Source organism: Felis catus, chromosome A2 (assembly GCF_018350175.1).
Source record: "Felis catus isolate Fca126 chromosome A2, F.catus_Fca126_mat1.0, whole genome shotgun sequence".
NCBI lineage: Eukaryota > Metazoa > Chordata > Mammalia > Carnivora > Felidae > Felis > Felis catus.
Genome location: NC_058369.1, coordinates 79239873 through 79265549, shown reverse-complemented (window position 1 = coordinate 79265549; position 25677 = coordinate 79239873). Strand labels below are relative to the sequence as shown.

Below are 25677 nucleotides of genomic sequence, written 5' to 3'. Positions count from 1 at the left end.
GCTCAGAAGAGATGCTGTTTGTCCCCTGAAGAGGGTGTGCCACCATGCCACTTGCTGACTCACATCCCCTCCCCCTGCTGCTCGCTGGTCTCCCACCTCGGCGATCAGGCCTGACATCTGCTTAGCTCGGGAGCGCTGACAGGCTCACGCCGCACGGAGGCATGGCTGCGGGCCAGCGAGCCATGCTACCTGCTGTTGGAGGACTTCTGGATCACTCCTGTCCTGGGGACGGGCTCAGACTGAGAGAGGCACCATGTAACATTATCTAATATGCCATTTTAGGCAGCTAGTTATGTAAATAGGCAATTCTCAAGGCTGGCAGGTGAGAGGATGAATTTTAAGAAGACAGAGCACAAAGGTGCATGTTTGCTCTTCAAAATCTGTCACCATAGCCCCACTTCCCTGCGATTTCTCCGATAATGGATATGCGTTTGATTTCTGTGCATGTAATGCTGGGGGACCCTGCGTCTGGGGGGGCTGTGGAGGATTCTGTCTCAGGGTCTTGAAAGATGAGATGAGATGAATAAGCTTTTCTCTGGTTCCTGAACTGTTCTCTTTCCTCCTTGTAGGAGGGCAGAACGCTAACACTTCAGCTCCCCAATCATCTCTGAGCTGAGAGGAGCCGACTTAGCTATTTGAATGCCAAATGATCTAGAATATAGCTTATACATACGTGCAGACAATGTAGGGCATGAGAGAGAGGCTGATTCTGCAGGGGAGGAGTCTCATCTGTCCACATGGCTGGCTGGCTCCTCTCAGATTTAGTCACAGATCGTTTTTTGGACCAATTTGTTCATGAAATTATTTTAGCGACCCCTGAGCCCTTGCCTCTTTGCTGACTTTGAAACAGGATCACAGGTGTTATTTATAGGTCTTTGCCAGTGAGAAGAGCACTCAGTGGTTAAGCAGATTGTCGCTGGACTTCACCCACTTTACCCTCGGACCATGTGCTTTCTTGACCTGGGGAAGGATGGTGTGGGATTTCAAGTCCTGCGTGAAGGGAAAGTGGAACAGTGGGTTTCAGTAATACACTAAGTCCCTGATAATTTCATCTTTGATCAGTGTCTCAATCACTGAGTTATGTCCCGACTGCTGCTACCTTCTATTTAATGGCAACTTGCAAAGTACTCACAAAGCACTGAAGCACAAGAAGCCCTTGAAAAGTCAGCACAGTAAGAAGCTGGAAAGAGGTTACCTGCTGAAATTAGTGCTGCATTCCTGATTTTTTTTTTTTCTGAATGGTAAAAAAATGTAAAACCATGGGACATGGGATTCTTCTAGGCTCCTTCCCTCACTCAATTTTAAAAGACACAAATCATACAAATTAGGGTCTTGAAGAGATAGGCGTGCACCCATGTTCACAGCAGCATAATTCACAACAACCAAAAGGTGAAAGCAACCCAAACGACAATTAACGGCTGGCTGGATACACAAACTGTGGTATATCCATTCAGTGGAATATTATTCAGCCTTAAAAAGGAAGGAAATTCTGACACATGGATGAACATTGAGAACATTATGCTAAGTGAAGCAAGCCAGTCAGAAAAAGACGAACATCAGAAGATTCCACTTTTGGGGCGCCTGGGTGGCTCAGCTGGTTAAGCGGCCGACTTCGGCTCAGGTCATGATCTCGCCGTCCGTGAGTTCGAGCCCCGCGTCGGGCTCTGTGCTGACAGCTCAGAGCCTGGAGCCTGTTTCGGATTCTGTGTCTCCCTCTCTCTGACCCTCCCCTGTTCATGCTCTGTCTCTCTCTGTCTCAAAAATAAATAAATGTTAAAAAAAATTAAAAAAAAAAAAAAGAAGAAGATTCCACTTTTGTGAGGTACCTAGAGTGGTCATATTCATACAGACACAAAGGAGAAATATGGTTGCCAAGGGCTGGGGTTGGGGGAGAACAGGGAGCTGTTATTTCATGGGTATAAAGTTGCCGTTTTGCAAGATGAAGAGTTCTGGAGATTGGTTGTACAACGTGAATGTACTTAACACTATACATTAAAAGTGGTTACAATGGCACATTTTCTTATGCGTATTTTATCACAAGTAAAAATACAAACCACTCCCTCCCCCCCAACAAATCACAAAATTCATGGAACTTAAATTACATGTCAATATCCTGGCTTTAAAAACACATATTATAAAGGCCTGCTTAAAAAGTTCCTGTTGAGGGGCGCCTGGGTGACTCCGTCACTTAAGTGTCTGACTCTTGATTTTGGTTCAGGTCATGTTCTCACCGCTGTGAGATGGAGCCTGATGCCCTGGGCATGGAGCCTGCTTAGGATTCTCTATCTCTGCCCCTCCCCCACCCACGCGGGTGCTCCCTCTCCCCCTCTCGAAAAATGAAATGAAATGAAATAAAATAAAATAAAACTCTTATTGATTTAGTCACCTTTGTCCTGATCTGTTGATTTCTGTTTTTTTAGAATAAAAAGTTCAACTTTGGGTGGGAGGATTCTCTAGTGCCTGAGTGGCCTTCTCTGATATCCTTCTTTGTGAAGCCCAGTAAATTCAGGAAAGGAAATTAGGGCCCTGGGGTTTCAGGCTGTTGTTGCATGAGCTGGTATGAGTAAAGGGAAGGCCTCTAGTTTCTGTGGAAAATGGCCAGGGCACATGCTGAGTACCCATGAGTTCAGCCGACAAAGATATAATGTTGGGCTGGAATAATCTAGAGCAATCGTAAGAACTGAAATAAATGTAAACACCAAGCCAAATGGTCCTCAAATGCTCATGGTACAGTTTGTGTTTCTCCCCTAAAGTCAACGTCCAACTCCAACATGCTCCTTAATTCAGCCACGAGAGCACAGGTCCACTTGGTCCAGCCATCTGGAACAGTGCCAGCTGACTCATCTCTTTGGTAACGCTTCTTTCCAACTGTGTGTTCGTGAGTGAGCTTGAGCCAGGTGAGCTAATATCTGTGACGGATCTCCCAACTTGGAACTTTCTCCACTATATAACAAGTGTGGTGCAGTCACACCCTCTACTGCCAATGCTTCCAGAACTCCAGACTTCAATCCCAACGCCCATAGGCAGGATGTGGAATTGGAGCCCATCAGAAATTAGAAGAGAAGGCTACTGTGAAGTTCCCTGGGATTGAGTTTTCTTGCATTGGAATGGGAGGCGTTAGGGAAAAAAGTCTGATCAAGAGTGTTTCAAAGGGTTCCAAAGACCAGATGAATTGTAAGGAGCTGAGCCACTGAGTAAACGTCTCTGATGCCAAGTAATTGGGACCCATCTTGGCAGTGGGAGGGGATAGGAGACTCAGCTGTTTTAGGTTGGAATTCTAAGGGTGTCCAGTAACTAAATGGAGAAGGGCTGTAGATAGAGTGAAGGAGGAGAACCTGGGAACTGACCTGGATACTTTTTTTTTTTTTAACTTTATATTAAGCAATCTCTACCCGAAATGTAGGGCTTAAACTCACAACCCCGGGATCAAGAATTGCATGCCATTCTGACTAAGCCAGCCAGGCACCCCTGACCCGGATACTTTTATCTTTGGTTGTCCCTCTGTCCCTAAGGTTTTGGGCTTCCCCTCTAAGGTAACCTGCCTCTGGTCTGAGTTGAGAAGGTACTTCTGCTGGGAGTTAAAGCAGGGAAGCAGGCAGCTCAGTGGTGGTGGGCAGGGTCAAACACATCCTTAGAAGAAATGAGAATCAGAGAGAGAGAGAGAGGTGAAAAGCCTTCCTGTTTGCTCTTGCCAACCTGATTCCCCAAGATAAATGTCAGCCATCAGTCCACTGGAATATTTAGTCTCTTTTCTCCACTACCGTTGGCAACAGCTCTCAGATCATAAACTAACGAACAAAGGAGGAAATGATTCCAAGATGGTGCCACACAATTTGGAAAACCGATCCCAGACATTCCATCTCGTTTCAGCTGAGAGCCCTGGTCCCTGCTTCACTTACACACACATCCCGCGTGTGCCTACGCTCCAGGGTGTGAGGGTGCGGCTGTCTGGAAACCATCATCTCACGACTGCCTCCTGCTTTCTCCCATGGTGCCCTTTCTCACTGTCCCACTTCCCCTACCATCACCGCTGGCCAGTACAGTGTCCCAGCCCTGGGCAGTGGACCCTGAATAACAGGTTTAATTTTTTCCATTGGAAAGAAGCCAAAAGATTCTGACCGCTGCTTTCTCAGTGTGGGTATCTCCCCCGCATGGAATCGCACTAACTCAAACATCTCCACGTGGGGTCGGGGGGGGGGGGGTGGCTGGGAGGGCTGGGTAGTTGGAAACACCCAGATGACTAAGCAGTTTATCACTCTGTTTGCTCAGGTGATAAACAAGCCTGGCAGTTACCGCCTCCCTCCCCAGGAAAGCCCAAGCCCCTCAAGTTTCAAGTTCCCTTTCTGTCTTAAGGGATGCAACTCACACACTTCCCGAGTCCCACAATTAGTTGCATTTATCACCTCGCTATTGTCCTTTCTTGGAGGAGCAGAGTTTGAAAGGGAAAGGTTGAGTCCGGCTCTGTCCCTGTTGCTTTCATAATGCCTGTTTTGTTGGCTGCCAGGGAGCCCAGGGCTGCAGCTTGTTCCCCTGCTGTGTCTAATATACTGGGAGTAGTTATCTCCTTGTTAGCCCTGTGTCTCTGTCTCTGGTCCGGGGAAGGGATCCTGGGAAGTCCTCCCTCAGCCTCCTGGCTATGTGGGGGAGACATCCACCTTGCTTCTTTTCTGCTGCTTTGGCTGCCATGTCTTCTTCCTGAGTGCCTGTCTGCATTTATCATTCAGGACCGAGGAGGCTGCTCTGGCTTTAAGAAAAATGGCTCTCCCGGCACCAAGTGGATTCCTGCCCGGGGTGATGTCTGCAAAAGAGCAGAGGTGGAAGAATCTCACGGTGCCGTTTCAAGGGCCACCCGTGTCTTTCGGGACCAGCTGCTCTCCTGCCAGCTACAAGGTCCTGTGGATCTGATTTATTCTTTCATCATCAACAGATAAGTCTTAAAAGAACGGTTCAGAAAATCTGGAGGCCTGCAGAAATCGTTGCCAGCTCTGCTCTACTTACCGGCGCAGGGTAAAGATGGATTTGACAGGCAAGAGCCCGAAGACATATGGTATTTGTGCTGTGGGTTATGTGTCTGATGAGAGTTCTCAGCTGTCTGATTTCTTCCCACCAATTCTTTCGACAAAGGCCCATGTGCCTGTGCTACTGGCCTGGCAGAATTTTGAGGATCTCTGAGTCACTGCCAGATCCTTGAACAGGCCACCTCACCCAGCCTCCTGCCTTCTAAGCAATGACAGTATTTAAGTCATCCCAAATAAAAGGAGGGATTTACTCTATTTTAAAAGATCCTCAGAGAAGGAATTAAATTTGGCTCATTTGGATGCATTCTGGGAGCAGCTATCAGGACATTATTTACATCAAGTTTAAATTCTTCAAGTGGAAGAAATACCTGGGACATTCTTAAAGCCTGAGGGTCAGGCAATTGCTAAGATTCAGCCTCAGTAACAGAGCTACAAAGTCCTCAATGGATAGAGGAGGCACTATGTAAATCCCGATGAATGAATCAATTTTTTTTTTTTTTTAATCTGGAAAAACAGATTGGGAAAAACTTTTAGAAAGCCAATTTGTAAACACCTTAAGCAAACAGAAAACAGGGTAATCAACCACAGAGCACATAAATTAAAAAAAAAAAAACCTGCCAGATTAATCTAATATTATTTTGTGGCTGAGGGTCAGGTCCGGTGGTCAGGGAGAAAGCACTGTGTTTACTCTCTCCTGGCCTTTGCACAGCTTTGGATTCGCTCCCATATAACCCACCCTCAATAAACTGGGAAAACGTGGTCAGACCACAGAGCTATTGGGGGTGAGAGGCCCTGGCAGCAGAGGCAAAAAAGATTGGGTAGCGGGGTCTCGTGCCAGCCCAGAGCGGTACCCAGCAGAGCTCACAGGGGCCTGTCGCCGGCCAGGAAGGTTAGAACATCTCCATCAGTGACTTGGGTGATGGGCCAACATCTCCATCAACTCGGAGGAGAGGTGGTTAGCCACTGAGAAGATGTAGGACTTTCCCTTCAGCCCATTATGAATGGGGGAGAGATGAACCTGGGGACTTCGATGAATTGTAAAAGTGGCCAGGAGCAAGTGAAACAAGGAGGGTTGGATGTCATTGCTCTACGGGGTGCTGCAAGATAGTTTAGGATAATCGTTAGGAATATAGGCTTCACATCAGACAAACCTAGATGCGAATCCTGCCAGTTGCCTTATGGTAGAAAAGCCATCAGACTTCCCGAGTCCAGGGCCTCGGCAAGCCCGTAAGGACTTCTGTGAGAATTAGAAGAGGGTGGCTGACCTGGAAAGCGGAAATGTGCCGGTTTCAGTTCCTCCCTGCCTCCTCAGCGGGGACAGACTCGTATAGGCATATGGGGGCTGCCCTCCCTACCTTATTTCAGGAACTTACCACTCTGGGCCTCAGTTTCCCTATCAGTAAAATGAAGATCATGGTAGAGATTTGAGGTGATTACATGAGATCATACAAACGGAGTGCTTAGCAAAGTGCTGGGCACACAGTTGGCCTTCAACAAATTGGAGCTAAAATAAAAAGGGGAGAGAAGATTGTGCTGTCCCCTCTCCCTACTGACCCTGAGTCTTGTGGGGTATACCTCTGAGGTGCAACTCATCAGAAACTTGTGTCCTCTTTGCCTTCCGGTCCGACAATGGAGGGAGGGCCACACAAGGCGGGAGGAGGAAGGGGCTGGTGGCCTTCCATATTTACCATATTCACCCAGGGGAGGATCACTTTTGGGGGTGTAGTGAAGAGGAAAAACAGAACTAGGTAGGACATCTTCCCTTCCCCATTGCTTCTCAATCCCTGATCTTGTATGCACGGCCCAAGCCTGGACAAGAGGTTAGAGATCCCAGCTGGAGAACGCACTCTGGAGGAAAAGTGAGCAGGAGGTAACGGGGGTCCTTCTGGCTCTAAGACATCTTCTGTAAGACTGACTGCATGGGTTCTCTCCTGGAGGCAGAAGGCCCCAGCACCAGCCTCTGTTAAGTCTCTCCAGCACTTTGGTTAATCAGGGTTTCGCAAGGCCCGGAGCTCAGAAGGTGGTCCCCAAACCCGCTGGGAGATCAACAGGCACTAAATGCCATTCCTGGTGAGTCGTAATGCCCTAAGACTGTGGGAAAAAATCAGCAAGCTAGAGGAGAGGAAGATGAAGAAGGGAAAACAGAGTCCTGGCACAGCAGGGTAAGTCGTGCAGGACAGGCTGTCTCTAGAGTGCACTTGGACCAGCTTGCCTGCTGTGCTGCTGCCTTGGGTGGCGCATCCAGGAGGAGTGTGAGACCAACCCTAGGCCAGACCAATTGCACCTGCTCTGACAACTAAAAGTGTCAGTTAAAACGAATACTGAGTGAAATTCACATCAAGGCATAAATGGTATCAGAGCCTCTGAGGGCAGGACTTGAGATGTCAGCGACCAGGAAGCAAGTGGATCCTGGAGGGAGCGCTGGCGCAGAGCAGAACAGAACCCCAACCCCGCCCTCCCCCCTCCCCCCCCAGCCCAGGACAGGCTCTGGAGAAGCAAGCAGGAGCGCTCCCCTCTGTAGCCACCAGAGGTCATTGGCTCCCGCTACCAGAGCTGCAGGCGGCTCCCGTCTGCCCGGCCTGTTCCTCGCCTTCCAGACCCAGCACAGCCAAGACATTCACTGTCTCTCTCGGGCCCAGGAGCCAACACCGACTGGGGGGCAGTGGGGAGGGGAGAGGACTCCTCACAGAACATCCTCCTTCACCCCCTGCCAGGGGAGGCCCGGAGCCAAGCCCTGGGCTCAGGTCCTCAGCTTTTGCTTTCAGGAAGCTTGTTCTGAGCAGACTGGGGATGCACAAATGGCACGGTGTCCCTGGCTGCCTGTGGGTGCCCCAGCCTCTGCTCCCCACCGTCCTTCACACATGAAGAGCCCCAGGGAGCGTCTTCCCTCATAAGTGGCCTGGGAGCCAGGGTGTCACTCACTCTGCTCTTTTCTTCTCCACATGGAATCCTGGGCAGGCAGCCCTGCACCCCAAACACCTCCATCCAGAACACTGAGCACACTGTTTAAACCATCAAGAGCTGGAGACTTGACATGGACCTACAGCAGACTCAGGAAATTCTTTGTCCCAAACTAAATACTTTGTATTAAAACAAAAAACAAAAAACAAACTCTTCTGGTTCACAACATCACCATCCAGTCAGAGACCTTGGCTCTTTCCTGACATTCGGTCACTCACAGGTCTACCTGCTGGTTATCGTTGCTCGCCTGAACACTGATGAAAATCCCTACCACCAGTCTTTCCGTCCCAGCCTCTTCTCAGCCTCCACTCAGCTCCCGTGCAAATCTGACCCCGCCGTCCTGCTGTTCCAAAGGCTTGGCGGGCTCCCCGCTGTCCAGAGTCCAACCTCACAGCCCAGCCCCCCACAGCCCGCGCCCTGGGGAACCTTCCCCCACAGCCTGGTGGGGCTCTTACCGCTCCTTAAACACCCAGCTCTCAGCTTGGCTCCGGGCCTTTATGTGGGCTGGGCGGTTCCTTCTGTGGCGGTGGCCTCCTCCCTCCTCCGGGTGAATACTCCCCCATCTGCCCAGATCCAGATGAAATGTCCTCTTCTCTCTCAGGGCTGGCTGTTCCTTCCTAGGTGTTTGTGCCACATTTATCATGTCAAATGGCAAGGTCTCAGTTCTATGTTAATGTGGCCTGACCAGAAAATGGGCTACCTGAGGACAAGGACCTTGACCAAGTGTCCATGTTGCTCTGGAGTTACCTCAGTGACATATGCATTATTTGGCACTGAGGAAGGGCTCGGTGAATGGTCGATGAGTGAATTAATGTTCTCAGTGAAGGTTAAGTCACATAACACGATAAAACCAAACCAGTGCTCCGCCAGAACAAACGCTGGAGGTAAGTGGCAGCCTGCAGCTGTCTCCCTTCCTGGTGGAGGAGCCAGAGTGATTACAAAGGAGGGCGGGGGGGGGGGGGGGCTTGTCGATCCCCACCCCCCATCCACTACTCCTCTCATTGTCTCTTGACACTCATATACTGAGCACTTGCCACTGCTGGCCAGGAGGCTATGGAAGATCATACCTAACCTTCACCCCCAGTTTATAGAGGAGGAACCTGGGGTTTAGAAAGGTTGCTTCAGGGCATTCAATCAGCAAAGTGAAGGGCAGCAGTGGGGCTTGACTTCAAGCAGCTCTCAGGACGGTGCACCTGATCTTAGCACTGGCAGTGAGAAGTCCTGGGGTAGAGTCCCAGCTCCACCATCGTCCAGCTGTAATCTTGGACCATTCTCTTCATCAGTGTGGGCTGCTTCCTCATCTTGTCACCGAGCAGACGTGAGGCTCTGGAGGCGTCTAATAAGTACCATGTGCAGTGCGAGCACAGAGGACGGTGACTACTAATCTTTGTGGCTCCTCCTCCCTTTCTCGGTCATGTCATTTGTTTCCTTCCCCAGCTGTCCTAGCCTGTATGTTCCTTCCCTAGACTCTAGTCCCTATTTCTGAGCACTTTTGGGACTTGACAAGGTCAGCTGAGTTTCTACACAAGGAGCTGTCCATTGTCCTTATCTTGATCATCTGAAAACCCAGTGAGCCTGCAGCACTCAAGTGTTTCAGTTCCTATGCCTCTGTGTCCTGGAAGGGACATGGTCCCCCCGGATGCTCTAACATTCTGGCCTGTTCCTCCCATCCTCTCATGACTGCCCTTTCCATTCCCTCCCTCTGGGGCTCATCACAGTAACCTCCATCTACTTCCCTTCCTCTACCTGCCTTTCCCCCCCTCACCCTCTGCCCCACTGCTCCCTTAACACCCAAACCTGCACCACTAGGGGTAAAAACCAGCCCCAGAATGCCCCCCTCATGTCTTGTGTGAGGGGCTGCATTTGTAAGTGGGGTCTAGGGAGGGACTTCTGTGGGATGCTATACCGACTCCTTGGTTCCCTTCTGATTAGGGTTTTCCTCGCAGTCAAGTGCGTCCTGGGACATGGGTGCAAACGCAGGCAGAGGCCATGGTACAAGGATGCGCTGAACTCGCCTCTTCCTTAATTTAAGGGAAAACAGCTTCCCCTTCTTGCCAGAGCACAAAGGTTTTTCCTTTTTATCATCCAGGACCATACTTCTCCCTTCCCAACTCTCATAATTGTGACAGGGACAACAGTCCCATGATGGGAGCCTGGCAGTCTGATTTCTCACCCAGAACTCAAAAGATAGCTATTTATACCTGTCGTTTCCTTTAGCATCAGAAAAATCGCATGAGGAGGGGGAAAGGAGCAGTTCTATTTCACAAGCTCCTTCATTCATTCACTCATTATTCATTCACTTAGCAAATATTTGCTGGGATGCTGGATTCCATGCTACACCACAGGAGGCCAGGGAGCTAAAGGTCCAGATGGAGGCAGGGGAGGATAAAGATGCAAATGAGTATAATAAACAACGAAGGCTCTTACAGCAGTAGCTTGAGTGCTAGTGGGAGCTTAGAGGAAGAAGCATAAAAGTCTGGGAAGGGGCGCCTGGGTGGCTCAGTCGGTTAAGCATCTGACTTCGACTCAGGTCCTGATCTTGTGGTTCATGAGTTCGAGCCCCGTGTCGGGCTCTGTGCTGACAGCTCAGAGCCTGGAGCCTCTTCCGGATTCTGTGTCTCCCTCTCTCTCTCTGCCCCTCCCCCACCCACGCTCTGTCTCTGTCTCTCTCAAAAAGAAACAAACATTAAAAAAAAAAAGTTGGGGCGCCTGGGTGGCTCAGTCGGTTGAGTGGCTGACTTCGGCTCAGGTCACGATCTCGCGGTCCGTGAGTTCGAGCCCTGCGTCGGGCTCTGTGCTGACAGCTAGGAGCCTGGAGCCTGTTTCGGATTCTGTGTCTCCCTCTCTCTGACCCTCCCCCGTTCATGCTCTGTCTCTCTCTGTCTCAAAAATAAATAAACGTTAAAAAAAAAAAAGTTAAAAAAAGAAAAGTCTGGGGAGACTTCATGGAGGAAGTGACACACATGCAGAAAGGTTGCTTCTGGTAAGGGAAACAGCACATGCCAGCACATGGAGGCACGTCTGAGGAGCTACAAATAGACTGGGACGCCTGGAATATGAAATGAAGGAGTTAAAAGTGTTGGCGGCAGCAGTTGGACAAGTGGGAAATGCCAGATCGTATGTCCACCTCCGAAGAGGTTAAGCCTCTGCTCTGTAGGCAAACAACTGAGAGACCCTGGAGAGTTGTGAGCAGGGCAGGGGCATGATGCACTCAGGTGGGGGGTGTGGACGGCAGACTGGGGAAGGGCACGGTGAGGGGTAGGGAGACCAGGCAGAGGCCGCCGCAAGAATCCTAAGAATCTGGGTGATCAGAGGGTAAGTTGGGTCACCTGGAGGGTCTGCAGCACTTCGGATCTCTGAGAATTCCCCAAGCGGGAGCCCGGAGAAGACTCCCTATGTCCTCTGGGAGCCATTAATACGGAGCCGTGGTCTTGCCCCCACTTCATGGCAACACCAGGCAAGAACCGATAAGCCAGCCTCGTTTCTCCCAAGGCACTCAGCCAGGGCCTCTCAGCTCTTCCCCCTCTGCAGAGAGTGCTGGGAAAGACTTCCACACCACTCCTACTCCCCAAACCTCCACTGCTCCAGGGGGACACAGCCCTCATTCTAAGCATCCAGAGGAGCCCTGCCTGAGGAAGGAGAGGGACACCCTCCCCCACCTCACTGTCGGGCACACGCAGGAGGCCAGGGAGCCTGCTGATTTTTCTTTTGCTCTGGCTCATTTTCCTTCTGGAGCAGCGGGCTCATCTCCTGCATTTTTAATAGCTGAGCGTATTTAGCATTCAGCACACACGTGTGGGTTGATAAGGCCCAAAGAGAAGGCAACAAGCCATGCAGGGAGGAAAGCCTCCTCCCTGCTCCCGCCCACATCAACGGGTTTGCAGGTTTCAGTTCCCTATGGCTCCCTTCCTGGACTAGGATAGCCGAAGTGACAGCAGGTGGGAAAGTCAGACTGCCTTAGTCCCTATGCGGGGCTAGTCCCCTGGCTGAGTAGGAAATCAGAAGTAAAGGCTGAAATGTTCATTTTAGCTCAAAAGGGCTGAATAGCCATAAATCCCTTTTGACTTCCACCTAGAGACAGAATCATCTTGTGCCCCTCCCTCCACCTTTATGGGCTCCATGGACACCTGGATGGCAAGACCACGGGCAGGGTATTCTCTGGCCTGACCCCCTGCAGGACCATGCACCAGTGGAGAGGGGCTCTGACTGGGGGCTGGGCGGGGGCGGCGCTGGGAGTGCTGCTGGGCAGACCTGCACGGGACAAATTTGGTAGCACAAGGATGCCCTCTCTGTTTCTCCCTTTCTTCTAACGCGGAATCATTTTCTAACCTCCCCATCCACAGAAGGGAGCAAATAACAAACCCAGGGGCCATTTCACCTTGCGTGAGATGCCAGGAGGTCAGCCTCAACTCAGGAGTGGTGTTTTTATTTCCGTACATGGGAGTTTGAGCTACTTGGAAAAAGGTGCCCCTAACCTGATGTTAAGTCTAATCTGAAGGCCACAGTCCACCACCTGCACCCAAGACTTATGCTTTTCTGACCTCTAGGGGCTGCTACAGAGCTCTTCTGGGGCAGGGGAGTCTCTGCACGGCCCGACTGGGACCTCCAGGCCGGTTCCCACCTCACACCTAACAGCAGCAGGCTAATGTGGGAGAAGAGCAAATGTTCCTTCCACCCTAGAATCTATCAGTTCCAGCGGGGAGCATAACATCCCAGAGACGCCAGGAGCCACATTCATACACCTGTGAATCAAAGAACCAGAGGGGCTTACCAAGGGTCACCTGGCCAAGGTGTCCAGGTTTGTGCGGTCTGACACAGCAGCCACTAGCCATTTGTGGCTATTGAGCATTTAAAAAAGTGGTTGAGGAACTGAATTTTGAATTTTATGTAATTTGAATCAGTTTGATTCAGTTATTAGAAAATGTCTAGGGGCGCCTGGGTGGTTAAGTGTCCGACTTCGGCTCAGATCATGATGTTGTGGGCTTGAGACCTGTGTCGGACTCCACGCTGTCAGCACAGAGCCCGCTTCAGATCCTCTGTCTCCCTCTCTCTCTCTGCCCCTTCCCCACTTGCACACTCTCTCTCTAAGATAAATAAACATAAAAAGAAAGAAAGAAAGAAAGAAAGAAAGAAAGAAAGAAAGAAAGAAAGAAAGAAAGAAAGAAAGAAAATGTTTAAATGTGTCTGGAACAACTTGGGTTTGCGAATTCATTTTATGATCTCTAGTTGTTTATGAAACCTAAAAAAGGATAAAATATTTCTGATGAAAATTTGGTGTCCAAAGTGACGGGTGCTGTAGGTGTAAAACACAGGATTTCGAAGACTTGGTAGAACAAAAAAACAAAAATTATCTCGCTGATTATACGTTGAAATTATAAGACGGTGGATATATTAGGAAAAAAGTAAAAATTGTCTCGCTGGTTATATGTTGGAATTATAAGATAGTGGATATATTAGGGAAAAAACCAGAAAATTATCTCACTGATTTATGTTGAAATTATAAGATAGTAGGTATATTAGGTTAAATAAACTATATTAAAAATTGTTTCCTTTCCCTTTTTCCAACGTGGCTGCTAGAAACTTTACATTTCCACGCGTGTCACACATTACATTTCCATTGGATGGCACCAGCCCAAACACGTGTAGATAAAAGGTTAACTGTCCCAAGAATAGAAATCTTACAATCCTTTTCAACGGTCAGATCAATTTCACTCAATTCGACAAATATTTACTGACAAGGGGACCATGTTTGTGGAGCGTGAGGCCCCACCATGCAGGAGATTCCGCAATTACTTTTGAGCAGAAGGAATGACACGAGGTCTCACCTGTGGCAGACCATGGACAGAGTCATGGGAAAGGTAAAAATGAAGGGTCCTGGGAATTAAAAGGGAGATGCCAGCATACCAGTGGCCTGCAAGGAGGGAATGCGTGAACGGCAGGTAGAGGAAGGTGGCCAGTGGGACAGGCAGTGAGGGCAGTGGGGGATTTGGACCAGGAAAGAGGGCCAGGATGCTGTGGGAAGAATCTTGACTTTGCAGTCCCTGCCTCCTCAGGGCTGTCTTCCCCGGGGCCCCTGACTCTCCTTGGCCCTGCCCTCGGCCCCTGCTTCTCTCAAGCCACGTACCTTCCCCAGAGGGTGCATCTGTACCTACGGTCTGAAGGCCTGTGTCTCCACTGATGACTGTCAAAGCTCCATTCCCAGCCCACACCTCTCTCCTGACCTCTGGGTCCAAACGTGCAATGCCACCAACCGAACATCTCTATGCGGACCTTCCTCGGATACAGGGATGCCTAGTTTTACTGCATTTCCCTTTGTTGAACTTTGCACAAACTGTGTTTTTTTTTTTTTTTTTTTTTTTTTTTACAAACTAAGGCTGTGTGGCAACGCTGCGGTGAATAAGGCCATTGGCACCATTTTTCCAATGGCACGGGTTTACTTCATGCCTCTGGGTCACATTTTGGTAATTCTTGCAATATTTCAATCTTTTCATTATTATTATATTTGTTGTCAGCGATCTTTGATGTTACTATTGTAATAATTGTTTTGGGGTGCCACGAACCACCATACGAGATCGCAAACTAGGTGATAAACACGTGTATTGATTGGTCCACTGACCAGTTGTTCCCTGTCTCTCTCCCTTTCCTCGGGACTCCCTATTCCCTGAAACACGACAATTATTGAAATCAAGGGACACCTGGGGGGCTAAGTTGTTTAGGCATCTGACTCTTTGTTTCAGCTCAGGTCATGATCTCACGGTTTGTGAGATCGAGCCCCACGTTGGGCTCTGTGCTGACAGTGCGGAGCCTGCTTGGGATTCTCTCTCTTTCTCTCCCTCTCTCTCTGCTCCTCCTGTATGCTCTCTCTCGCTCTCAAAAATAAATAAATAAACTTAAAAAAAAATATCGAAATCAGGCCAGTGAATAACCCTACAATAGCCTGTAAGTGTTCAAGGGAAAAAAAGTCACACGTCTTTCACTTGAAACCAAAAGCTAGAAACGATTAAACTTAGTGAGGAAGGCCTGTGGAAAGCCAAGACAGACCAAAAGCTAGGCCCCTCGCACCACACAGTTAGCCAAGTTGTGAACGCAAAGGAAAAGTTCTTGAAGGAAATTAAAAGTGCTACTCCAGTGAACACGTGAATGATGAGAAAGCAAAACAGCCTTATTGCTGCTAAGGAGAAAGTTTGAGTGGTCTTGGACAGAAGATCAAACCAGCCACGACATTCCTTTAAGCAAAGCCTAATCCAGAGCAAGGCCCAACTCTCTTCAATTCTATGCAGGCTGAGAGAGGCGAGGAAGTGACAGAAAAAAACACTTGAAGTTAGCAGAGGTTGGTTCATGAGGCTTAAGGAATCTCCATAACATGAAAGGGCAGGGTGAAACAGAAGGTGCTGATGTAGAAGCTGGAGTAACTCTCCGGAAGATCTAGCTGAGATCATTAATGAAGGTGGCTACACTAAACAACCGATTTTCAGTGCAGGTGAAGCAGCCTTCTCCTGGAAGAAGATGCCATCTGGGACTTTCATAGCGAGAGGGAAGTCAATGCCTGGCTTTAAAGCTTTGAAGGACTGGCTGACTCTCCTGTTAAGGCAGCTGGTGACTTTAAGTTAAAGCTAATGCTCATTTATGATTCCGAAAATCCTAGCGTCCTTAAGAATCACACTAAATCTACTCTGCCTGTGCTCTCTAACCAATACAACAAAACCTGGACGACGGCACTCTGTTTACAACATAGTTTTCTGAGTATTTGAAGCCCATGTTGAGACCTACTACTCAGAAAAGATGCCTTCCAAAATATGACTGCTTATTTAAAAAAATTTTTTTAATGTTTATTTATTTTTGAGAGAGAGAGAGACAGAGACAGAGAGAGACAGAGGTCAAGTGGGGGAGGGGCAGAAAGAGAGAGAGAGACAAACACAGAATCTGAAGCAGGTTCCAGGCTCCAAGCTGTCAGCACAGAGCCTGACACGCGCTCAAACTCATGGACTGTGAGATCATGACCAGAGCTGAAGTCGGATGCTTAACCGACTGAGTGCCCCAGGTGCCCCAGAATAGGATTGCTTATTGACAATGAATCTGGTCACCCTAGAGCTCTGATGTAGATACAATGAGGTTCATGTTGTTCTTATGCCTGTTAACACAACATACATTCTGTAGCCTATGGATCAAGGAATCATTATGTATTTCAGGTCTTATTATTTAAGAAATAGACTTCATAAGGCTATAGCTGCCACAGATTGTAATTCCTCTAATGGATCTAGGCAAAGTTAACTGAAAACCATTTGGAAAGAATTCACTATTAAGTGAATTAAGAGGGGTTCGAGACTGTAGTGCAGGAAGTAACTGCAGACAGGTGGAAACAGCAGAACTAGGATGAGAAGATGGAATGAGATGAGAATGAGGAGCCTGAGGATGGGGCTGCATGGCCACGATCTCACGATGGAACTTTAATGGATGAGGAGTTGCTTCTGATGCATGAGCAGAGAAAGTGGTTTCCTGAGATGGAATCTACTCCTGGGGAAGATGCCCAGAAAATAGTTGAAATGACGACAGAGGATTTAGAATATTGTATAAACTGGGGCGGCTGGGTGGCTCAGTCGGTTTAGCATCCAACTTCAGCTCAGGTCATGATCTCACAGTTCATGAGTTCGAGCCACGCATTGGGCTTGCTGCTGTCAGCACAGAGCTTGCTTTGGATCCTCTGTCCCCCCTCTCTCTGCCCCACCCCTGCTCACGCTGTCTCTCTCACACAAATAAATAAACGTTAAAAAAAAGAGAACATTACATAAATTTAGTGGCAGGGTTTGAGAGGGCTGATTCCAATTCTGAAGTGGGTAAAATGCTATCAAACAGCATGGGAAGCTGCAGAGAAATCGTTCTTGAAGAATCCACCAATGTGGTAAACTTTGTTTGCTGTTGTCTTACTTTAAAAATTGCCACATGGCACAAAAACAGACACTCAGATCAACGGAACAGAATAGAGAACCCAGAAATGGATGCACAAACATATGGCCAACTAATCTTTGACAAAGCAGGAAAGAATATCCAATGGAATAAAGACAGTCTCTTCAGCAAGTGGTGCTGGGAAAACTGGACAGCGACATGCAGAAGAATGAACCTGGACCACTTTCTTACACCAGACACAAAAATAAACTCAAAATGGATGGAAGGAAGCCATCAAATCCTAGAGGCAAAAACTCTTTGACCCCGGCCATGGCAACTTCTTACTCAACACGTCTGCAGAAGCAAGGGAAGCAAAAGCAAAAATGAGCTATTGGGACCTCATCAAAATAAAAAGCTTCTGCACAGCAAAGGAAACAATCAGCAAAACTAAAAGGCAACTGACAGAATGGGAGAAGATATTTGCAAACAACATATCAGATAAAGGGTTAGTATCCAAAATCTATAAAGAACTTACCAAACTCAACACCCAAAAAACAAATAATCCAGTGAAGAAATGGGCCAAAGACATGAATAGACACTTTTCCAAAGGAGACATCCAGATGGCCAACCGACACATGAAAAAATGCTTAACATCACTCATCATCAGGGAAATACAAATCAAAACCACAATGAGATACCACCTCACACCTGTCAGAATGGCTAAAATTAACAACTCAGGCAACAACAGATGTTGGCGAGGATGCAGAGAAAGAGGATCTCTTTTGCATTGTTGGTGGGAATGCAAGCTGGTGCAGCCACTCTGGAAAACAGTGTGGAGGGTCCTCAAAAAATTAAAAATAGAACTATCCTGCGACCCAGCAATTGCACTACTAGGTTATTTACCCAAGGGATACAGGTGTGCTGTTTCGAAGGGGCACATGCACCCCCATGTTTATAGTAGCACTATCAACAACAGCCAAAGTCTGGAAAGAGCCCAAATGTCCACTGATGGATGAATGGATACAGAAGATGTGGTATATACATATATATACACAATGGAGTATTACTCGGCAATCAAAAAGAATGCAATCTTGCCATTTGCAACTACATGGATGGGACTGGAGGGTATTATGCTAAGCGAAATTAGTCAGAGAAAGACAAATATCATATGACTTCACTCATATGAGGACTTTAAGAGACAAAACAGATGAACATAAGGGAAAGGAAATAAAAATAATATAAAAACAGGGAGGGGGACAAAGCAGAAGAGACTCATAAATATGGAGAACAAACTGAGGGTTACTGAAGGGGTTGTGGGAGGGGGGTGTGCTAAATGGGTAAGGGGCACTAAGGAATCTACTCCTGAAATCATTGTTGCACTATATGCTAATTTTGATGCAAATTTAAAAAATTAAATTAAATTAAAAAAAAAACTGCCAGTCGCCCAACCTTCAGTAACCATCAACTCGAGGCAAGACCCTCCACCAGCAGAACGATTACGTCTCATTGAAAGCTCAGATTGAAAAAAAAAAAAGAAAGCTCAGATGATGATTAGCACATTTTATAGCAATAAAGTATTTTTAAATTAAGGTGTATACATTGTTTTCTTTAGACACAATGCTATTACACACTTCACAGACTACAGTGAAGTGTGTACATAACTTTTATATGCATTGGGAAACCAAAAAATTCATGTGACTTGCTTTATCGTGATATTTGCTTCATTGTTGTTTTTTTTTTTTTAATTTTTTTTTTCAACGTTTATTTATTTTCTTTGGGACAGAGAGAGACAGAGCATGAACGGGGGAGGGGCAGAGAGAGAGGGAGACACAGAATCGGAAACAGGCTCCAGGCTCTGAGCCATCAGCCCAGAGCCTAACGCAGGGCTCGAACTCACGGACCGTGAGATCGTGACCTGGCTGAAGTCGGACGCTTAACCGACTGTGCCACCCAGGCGCCCTGATATTTGCTTCATTGTGGCAGGACCCGAACCTTCAATATGTTTGAGGTATGCCTGTACTTCATACTCCAATGACTTCCCAGTTTAATTCATCCTCTCCTCCCCACCCTAAACTCTGGCCCTTTCTATCCTCCTCTTGAGAAAGTGACAGGACCGGTCAACATCCAGTTGTCCAAGTCTGGACCAGTCTTCTCTTGCATTGCAAGCTGTGTGTGCAATGAACACTAGAGTCCTGTGGCGTGTTCCTCCCTAGTATTTGTCCCCGCTGGCTCCTTCTGCACATGCCCACGACTGCTGCCTGGGTACAGGATGTCACCACAGCTCACCTGAATTATGCAAAAACACCCTCACTGCTTCCTGAGTGGCCCCTCAAGCCATCCTTTACACTGGGGGCAACTCAAAGCTGCTCCTTTAACAGCCCCATGGGGCTTTCAGGATGGCCTCCCAGTCCCTACACTTAGCACACCCAGTGGAACTTTCTAATATGGCCCTGCCCGCCTCTCCCCGCATGCAAATACGATTGCACATTCTGGTACCTTTGCCTGGGACCCTCTTCCCACACTCAAAATGTTAAAAACAATTGTGTTAAAATATATATAACATTTACCATTGTAATCCAGTTTTCTTTGTCTAGATTATTCCTACTTATCCCTCAAATTCAGCTCATGTGTGACCCCTTCTGAAAAACCTTTTCTGAGTTCTCAGGCTAAGGTAGGTGCCTGTCTTTTGTGCTACAAATATCTTGGCTCTTATCCCATTGCATTCTGTGTTAGCTTATGTCTCTTTTTACAGACTCCCTAAGAGAGTCTGTGTCTTATTTAATCTTGCATCCCCAAGGCTTCAGTGTACAGTTGTACAGGTTATGCACTACACTAGGATGTCTGATTGAGGAAGTAGGTGACGAAGACCATTAGCCAATTGTGCACTCTAGGACGGGGCTGTATCCAGGCCTTTTTCTATCTTGCACAGGGATGCCATAGGAGACATTGGGGTCCCTATGTATCCTCAGGCCTTGTTATCGAATTGGCACATAGTATTATAGTAGGTGCTAATTAAATGTTAAATTGAGCGCAGACAGGTGGATGGATGTTCTATGCAAAGGTACCAGAGGAAGACACAGTGGGTAAGCTGGGATAATGGGATGGTACTGGACGATTTAGGGGGTTTGGAGCCAGTTTGTAGAGGGTCTCTTATGTTGGGCTAGGGGCCTAACTCTTAATCCAGTAGGCAGTGAGGAACCTTTAAGAATTTTTGAGAGGACTGTGACTTAGAATCACAAAATACTCAGGCTTGAAAATGGGACTCAGAGAAGTGAAGTGACTTGTTCAGGTCACACAGAAAGTTTGTGGCCAAGCCCGGGCTTGAATTGGCTTTTTTTTTTTTTTTTTTTTTCCCCCTGGCTCAGTGCTGGCTCTTCTATACTGCTCCCAGAGAAGTCTGCCTGAACGGAGGTGGAGCCCTCCCAGCCTCCAAGAAAAGTCTTCACAGCCTTCCTGAAACACACCCCTGGCGACAGAGGGCAGGGGGACGACGGCCCGGCTGGCTGGAGGTGAGAAAGGAGGACGAGGCTTCAGTGAGCCTCCTTCTGGCCCACCCCTTGTCCGCCTTCAGATCTGTCTGCTTGAAGGTGGGCACATCACCCATTAGCTTTCTGCTCTTCACACAAGGCAAGCGTTCTGGTTTTTTGAGCCCTTTTTGTTTTGTTTTCTCCGTAAGAAGGATTTTCCTCCTTGAGACACTTTTGGTTGCTCTTCTTCGGGCCCTGGCTAATTTTTTTCAGACTCTTTCAGAACCACCTTCTGCCCTATAGCAGGTCTTAATGAGCACGTGTGGAGTTGGCTTCCACGGAGTGTGGACACTGATCTAACCCAGGGTCTCCCCGAAGGCTGGCCTCCCGCGAGAATGCTTGGTGCCGTGTCTCACCCTGCCGGGACCACGTGTATCATCGGACATCTGTGGTGTTCGTGCTAGGATCTTCTGTAACTCCTGATTCTCCTTCTGGCTTATTCCTCACGAGCCCCTTGTCCAGCTCTCCTCGTCGGGTTTCTCGGTACCTCCGTTCTGGACTCTGAAGCAGTGACTTTATCCTTGTCCTTTTTCAACTTCATTTCTCTGGTGTTTCAGAGAGATTGGACATCTCGGCCTTTATTGCCAGTTATAAGGGCTCCGTCCTTTGGCGCACACAACAATGACATGATTGTCACATATGTATCGAATGCGTGCTCTGCTCCAGACATTGCGCTTGCTGCTTTGTAGCGCTCTTAACCCTCATACGATGAGCTATTATCAGCTCCGTTTTATAGATGTGGAAAATTGAGACACACCAGATCAAGCAACTTGCCCAGAGCCACCCAGCTGAGATCTGTAGGCAGGTGGGGATCCCACAGCTTGTGCTTCTGTTGAGACACCTGGTGCTGCCTCTGCAAACAAGCTTGGAGGCGCTCTGGGAGGTCACTGATAAAATAGAGACACTCCGTGCAAGCAGGTCCAGGGGCCACCAACCGTCACTCTCTGGGGGGATCTTCCCTAACCGGCTTCGTCCCTAACAATTCGAGAGAACACAGCTTGCCCACAGGCCCACCTGTTTGACAGGTAACTCCCCTCCTTGACACCTGTGTCTAAAGCTTTCTAGTCTATCGCAAGAGGCTCTTTTCATTGATCTGGCATAATGAGCTCTGTACAAAGTCATCATAATTTCCAGAGAGCAGTGACAAATTAAATTGATGGATGATGTCAGTCCACAGCTTTACTAGGGATGAACTTAAGTGTAATTAACGATCATTAATTAACAGAACACTTTTTCCCTTTAAATATATAAATTAGGCAGGCTCCACACTTATCCCGTCTGCCTTCACGACGCCCGACCGAGAAGGCTACAGGCTCTGTCATAAGCCCGTCCTAGGTGTTCCAAGTAGAGGCTGTCAGCATTTGAAGACATTTGCCTTTTGCTTCCTGTCCTCCTTTCCAGTTAGGTCCCTGAACTGTCCAGCCCGTGGGTCACCTTTTCTGACTCTTGGGTAAAGACTGAGATTAAAACAAAAAAAAATGAACCAAAAGATTCTGATGCTTCACGGGCCCCCTGCAGCTAGCTCTCCCCCACCCCATCAAAGGGGTGCCATTCTCTTTGGATTTCCTCTTTTCCTCCAGTGGTCAGTTCCCAATGACCTCTGTGCCTCTGTGAGCAGCTATTCCCTGAGCTGAGGCCTGGCTGTTTGAGGCAGGGAGGCTCACCGGGGGCCTGCCTCCCAGGGCCGAGGGGCTGGCCCGTGGCCTCACACCCCCTAGGCAAACTGTTTGAGCTTTTGATGATTTACCTCAATGCTTCTCTTCACTGGGGCAGAAAATTGAGAGATGACCGCATAACTGAGGAATATTTCCCTGTTACCCTTTCCTGAGACCCAACTTGGCTCAGCTCTCAGGGACAGCAAAGTGTCCCCTGTCAGGCATATGTAGTGCTTTCAGGTCCTGGGTTCCCTCTTGGAGTTTGGGTTTCTCACCCCATCATTCCACTTCTCTGTCCCATTCCCCCTCTCATTCCCCAAATTCCCAGACTCGATGCCCAGGAACAAAGCCAGAGAGTAAACATGGTTTCCTGTGGTGACAGGGACAAGGGGGGGGGGTGGGGGACAGGCAGCTGCCGGCTGCCAGTGCCCGACACTCACCATGCTTTGTCCCTTGATCCCTTCGCAGAAAAGACCGTGTGCTGTTTGCTGCTGGAGGTAAGTAGATTGTCTTTGGGCGTTTTGAATGGCTTTGAGATGCTGTTGGCAGAGTTCTGGCCGCTGAGACAGGCTTTTGTTTTCACCTGTCCTAATGATGTCCTGGAATTGGAGGGTGGAGATGCTGGAGAGGGAGAAGGTCTACACATTGAACCGTGTCTTCTCTCTACAGAGGAAGAAAGAATAGAACTCAGCACAGGCAAAGAGAAAAATGCTTATCTGGCCGGGTCGGCACCCCCGAAGCCCCAGTCCTGACTCCGATTTGTCTTGACATTCACTCCTCTCTCCCCAACAAGCAGCAATGTCATTCTGAATGTCTGTATCAAATGACACGTGAAACTAATATACCAAGGTTCTCGCAGGAGGCATTTACCAGGCTATCCTTCTGCGAAACCACTTCTATAGGATGAGCAGAGGGGACACCAGCTGTCATCAGAACACAGTGGGATAACCACACAGCCAATCCCCAGTCAGCTACTCAGAGGCCACAAGGTCCCTCAGGGCAGTGAGTAGGGCAGGACTCCCAAGAGAACAAACAGGAAATTCTTGAACCTGAACCCCTCCCACAGCGCCCCCGCCCCTCTCTGCAGAAGCAGAAAGGTCTGAAGGACCAGCAGGGCTGAATAAAAGGGTCTTTGTGTGCCAGAAAGTGGCTTGGCATCTGTCCATGGGACACTGTGGCCTCTCCAGGGCTCACCAAGGTCCAGGGCCACCGCTGTTGGGCCAGGACCTGAGGGAGGGCATCAGTGCTTGAGGGAGAAGTCACAGATGTGCGCCTGGGTTTAGGTGGACAGGCACAGCCTCTTGAGGTTCCACAGAAAATCCCAGAGCTCCAGATGAACATCCTCACTTGTTCTCACTTGCTCAGCCCCTGAGATCTCAATTCAATGGGCAGGATGAGGACACTGACCAAGAAAACAGGTGCATGGGGTAAAGTTCTTAACTGTTACAGGTCTACAGATTTGATCCAAGCTAAGGAACCCCTCTCAAGAAAAATGCACAATTATAGGAAAGAATCCTGGACCCCCAAAAGACGAAGGCTCTGAAATCCTAAGTCCCCTCTTGCTTTCTGGTGCCTACGACAGGGCCCCACATTATCATTAGTGCTTCATTCATGTGTTGAATAAATAAATGAAATTATAACAGATGTCCTGATGGTGGTGCCTGGCTGGCTAGGTTGGTAGAACATGCGACTCTTGATCTCAGGGTTGTAAGTTTGAGCCCCAGAGTGGGTGGAGAGATTACTCAAAAATAAAATCTTAAAAAAAAAAAAAAAAATGTCCTGATGGGAAGAACAAGAGATCACAAATCTGGACATCTGTGTTGAATGTGATAATGAACAAGGTAGAAGGCAAAGATGGCAGTCCACAGTGTCCTTCTATCTCCAAGCTGGGGATCAGCCTTTTCTCATTACTGAGACCTTTCTGGCAGTTATTCCAGACACCTTGACCTGGGAGAAGAAAGCAAGACCAACCTGACCATCAGGAATGGGACTCTGGGGTTCCTCTGTGTTCCCTCATACCAATGGGCTGCCAGGTTGTCTCAAAGCAGATTGACTCTAGTCCTCTGATGAAGTGGGAATTGGGGGGAAAGTGGATTTTTAAAAAAAAAATTTTTTTTTCCAACGTTTATTTATTTTGGGGACAGAGAGAGACAGAGCATGAACGGGGGAGGGGCAGAGAGAGAGGGAGACACAGAATCGGAAACAGGCTCCAGGCTCTGAGCCATCAGCCCAGAGCCTGACTCGGGGCTCGAACTCACGGACCGTGAGATCTTGACCTGGCTGAAGTCGGACGCTTAACTGACTGTGCCACCCAGGCGCCCCGGGAAAGTGGATTTTTGAGCATCATCTGATTGTTTGGTTCTTTGGCCTCACCAGTACCCGTAGGTTGCCTACACTGAATAACTTTACTGGGTAAGTTTTCTTCATTGAATCAGAGCTGACCTTGCATACATGTTCAGTCCCTAGCACCATCCTGCAAGTCTTGAAAACCAAGAGCTGATCCCAGGGCATCTTCTGTGATGTAGTGGGAGAACCCTGGGCTGCGAGCCAGAGATCTAGGCTCCGACTGCAACCACACCACATTATTAAGCTTATGATCTGGACTTCACCACTTACACATTCTCAGTTTCCATGTCTTTATCTGTAAATGAAGTGGGTCCCTAGGTGGCCACTAAGGTCTCTTTCTTCTCCATTACCATAAATACAAGACATACTTACACCAGCGCCTTCTCTTCTCATCCCTCATGATTCCTGAATATCATGGCAATAATTACAGCTGAAGTATTGAAATATTTTACTCAGGCAGGATCTTCCTTGGAGGAATTCATCCTTTGTGAAGTTGTACTGGCCTTTACGACTCCTGTGAGACAGGCAGGAAGCTGCTAGACGTCTCCACCCTCCTCACGGGTGACTGGCCAAAGAAGACCCAGAGGGGCGAAGTGACTCGCCAAGGTCAGGGCCAATGGCTACGCAAGGAATGGGCCTCCGTGCTGTGTGCAGGGGCCTAGCCAGTTCTCAGGAAGGCAGGAAATGGGGTGTACCGTGACCAAGATTTGAAGCCAGGAAACTAGGAAGTGCGGGACTTAGCATCACGGAAGGTTAGGACTGGATCGAAAGTCACCTGGTCCGATCTCCTTGCTGATGGGGGAGGTCAGAGAGGTTATCAGTCGGGAGCAGTTGGGGGCAACATAACTCTGTCTGTCCTTGGGAAGTGTCCTGCTTAGCAATTTTTTTTTTTTTTGGCAGGGGTTTCCAAAATTAAAATATGACTTTGATTCTTACTACTACTGTTTGGGAACTTTCTTCATTTACTCACTTGCTTATCACTTGCTCAAGCTGACCAAGTGGGTAGGGAGAAAGGATGTGCAGAAACAAATATTCCTCAGCTCTGGTGGAAGAAAAGCTTTGAAAATGAGAAATTTTGTTTTGCCGAACTAAGAGTTAAAAATAATACTAGTAAATGGAGAGAGACAAATACCATATGATTTCACTCATATGTGGAGTTTAGGAAACAAAACAGACGAGCAAAGAAAAAAAGAGACAACCCAAAAAACAGACGCTTAACTACGGAAAACAAACTAATGGTTACCAGCGGTTGGAGGCAGGGTGCGGGGAGTGAGTGAAAGAGGTGAT

The 25677-nt window shown here is 48.2% G+C and overlaps 1 protein-coding gene across 12 annotated transcripts in view; it reads right to left on the bottom strand.

The window, feature by feature from the left end:
- The window catches only part of ATXN7L1 (ataxin 7 like 1), a 248244-nt gene that overhangs the window by 34633 nt on the left and 187934 nt on the right, over nucleotides 1–25677 (bottom strand). For 11 of the 12 annotated variants that reach the window (XM_023250261.2, XM_023250262.2, XM_023250263.2 and 8 more), the window contains one exon: nucleotides 22485–22707. In XM_023250261.2, the coding sequence (XP_023106029.2) occupies nucleotides 22485–22707 (223 nt within the window). Of the gene's footprint in view, nucleotides 1–7940; nucleotides 8944–22484; nucleotides 22708–25677 lie in introns of those variants that run through there. The other variant, XM_019825351.3, reaches the window with a different exon arrangement.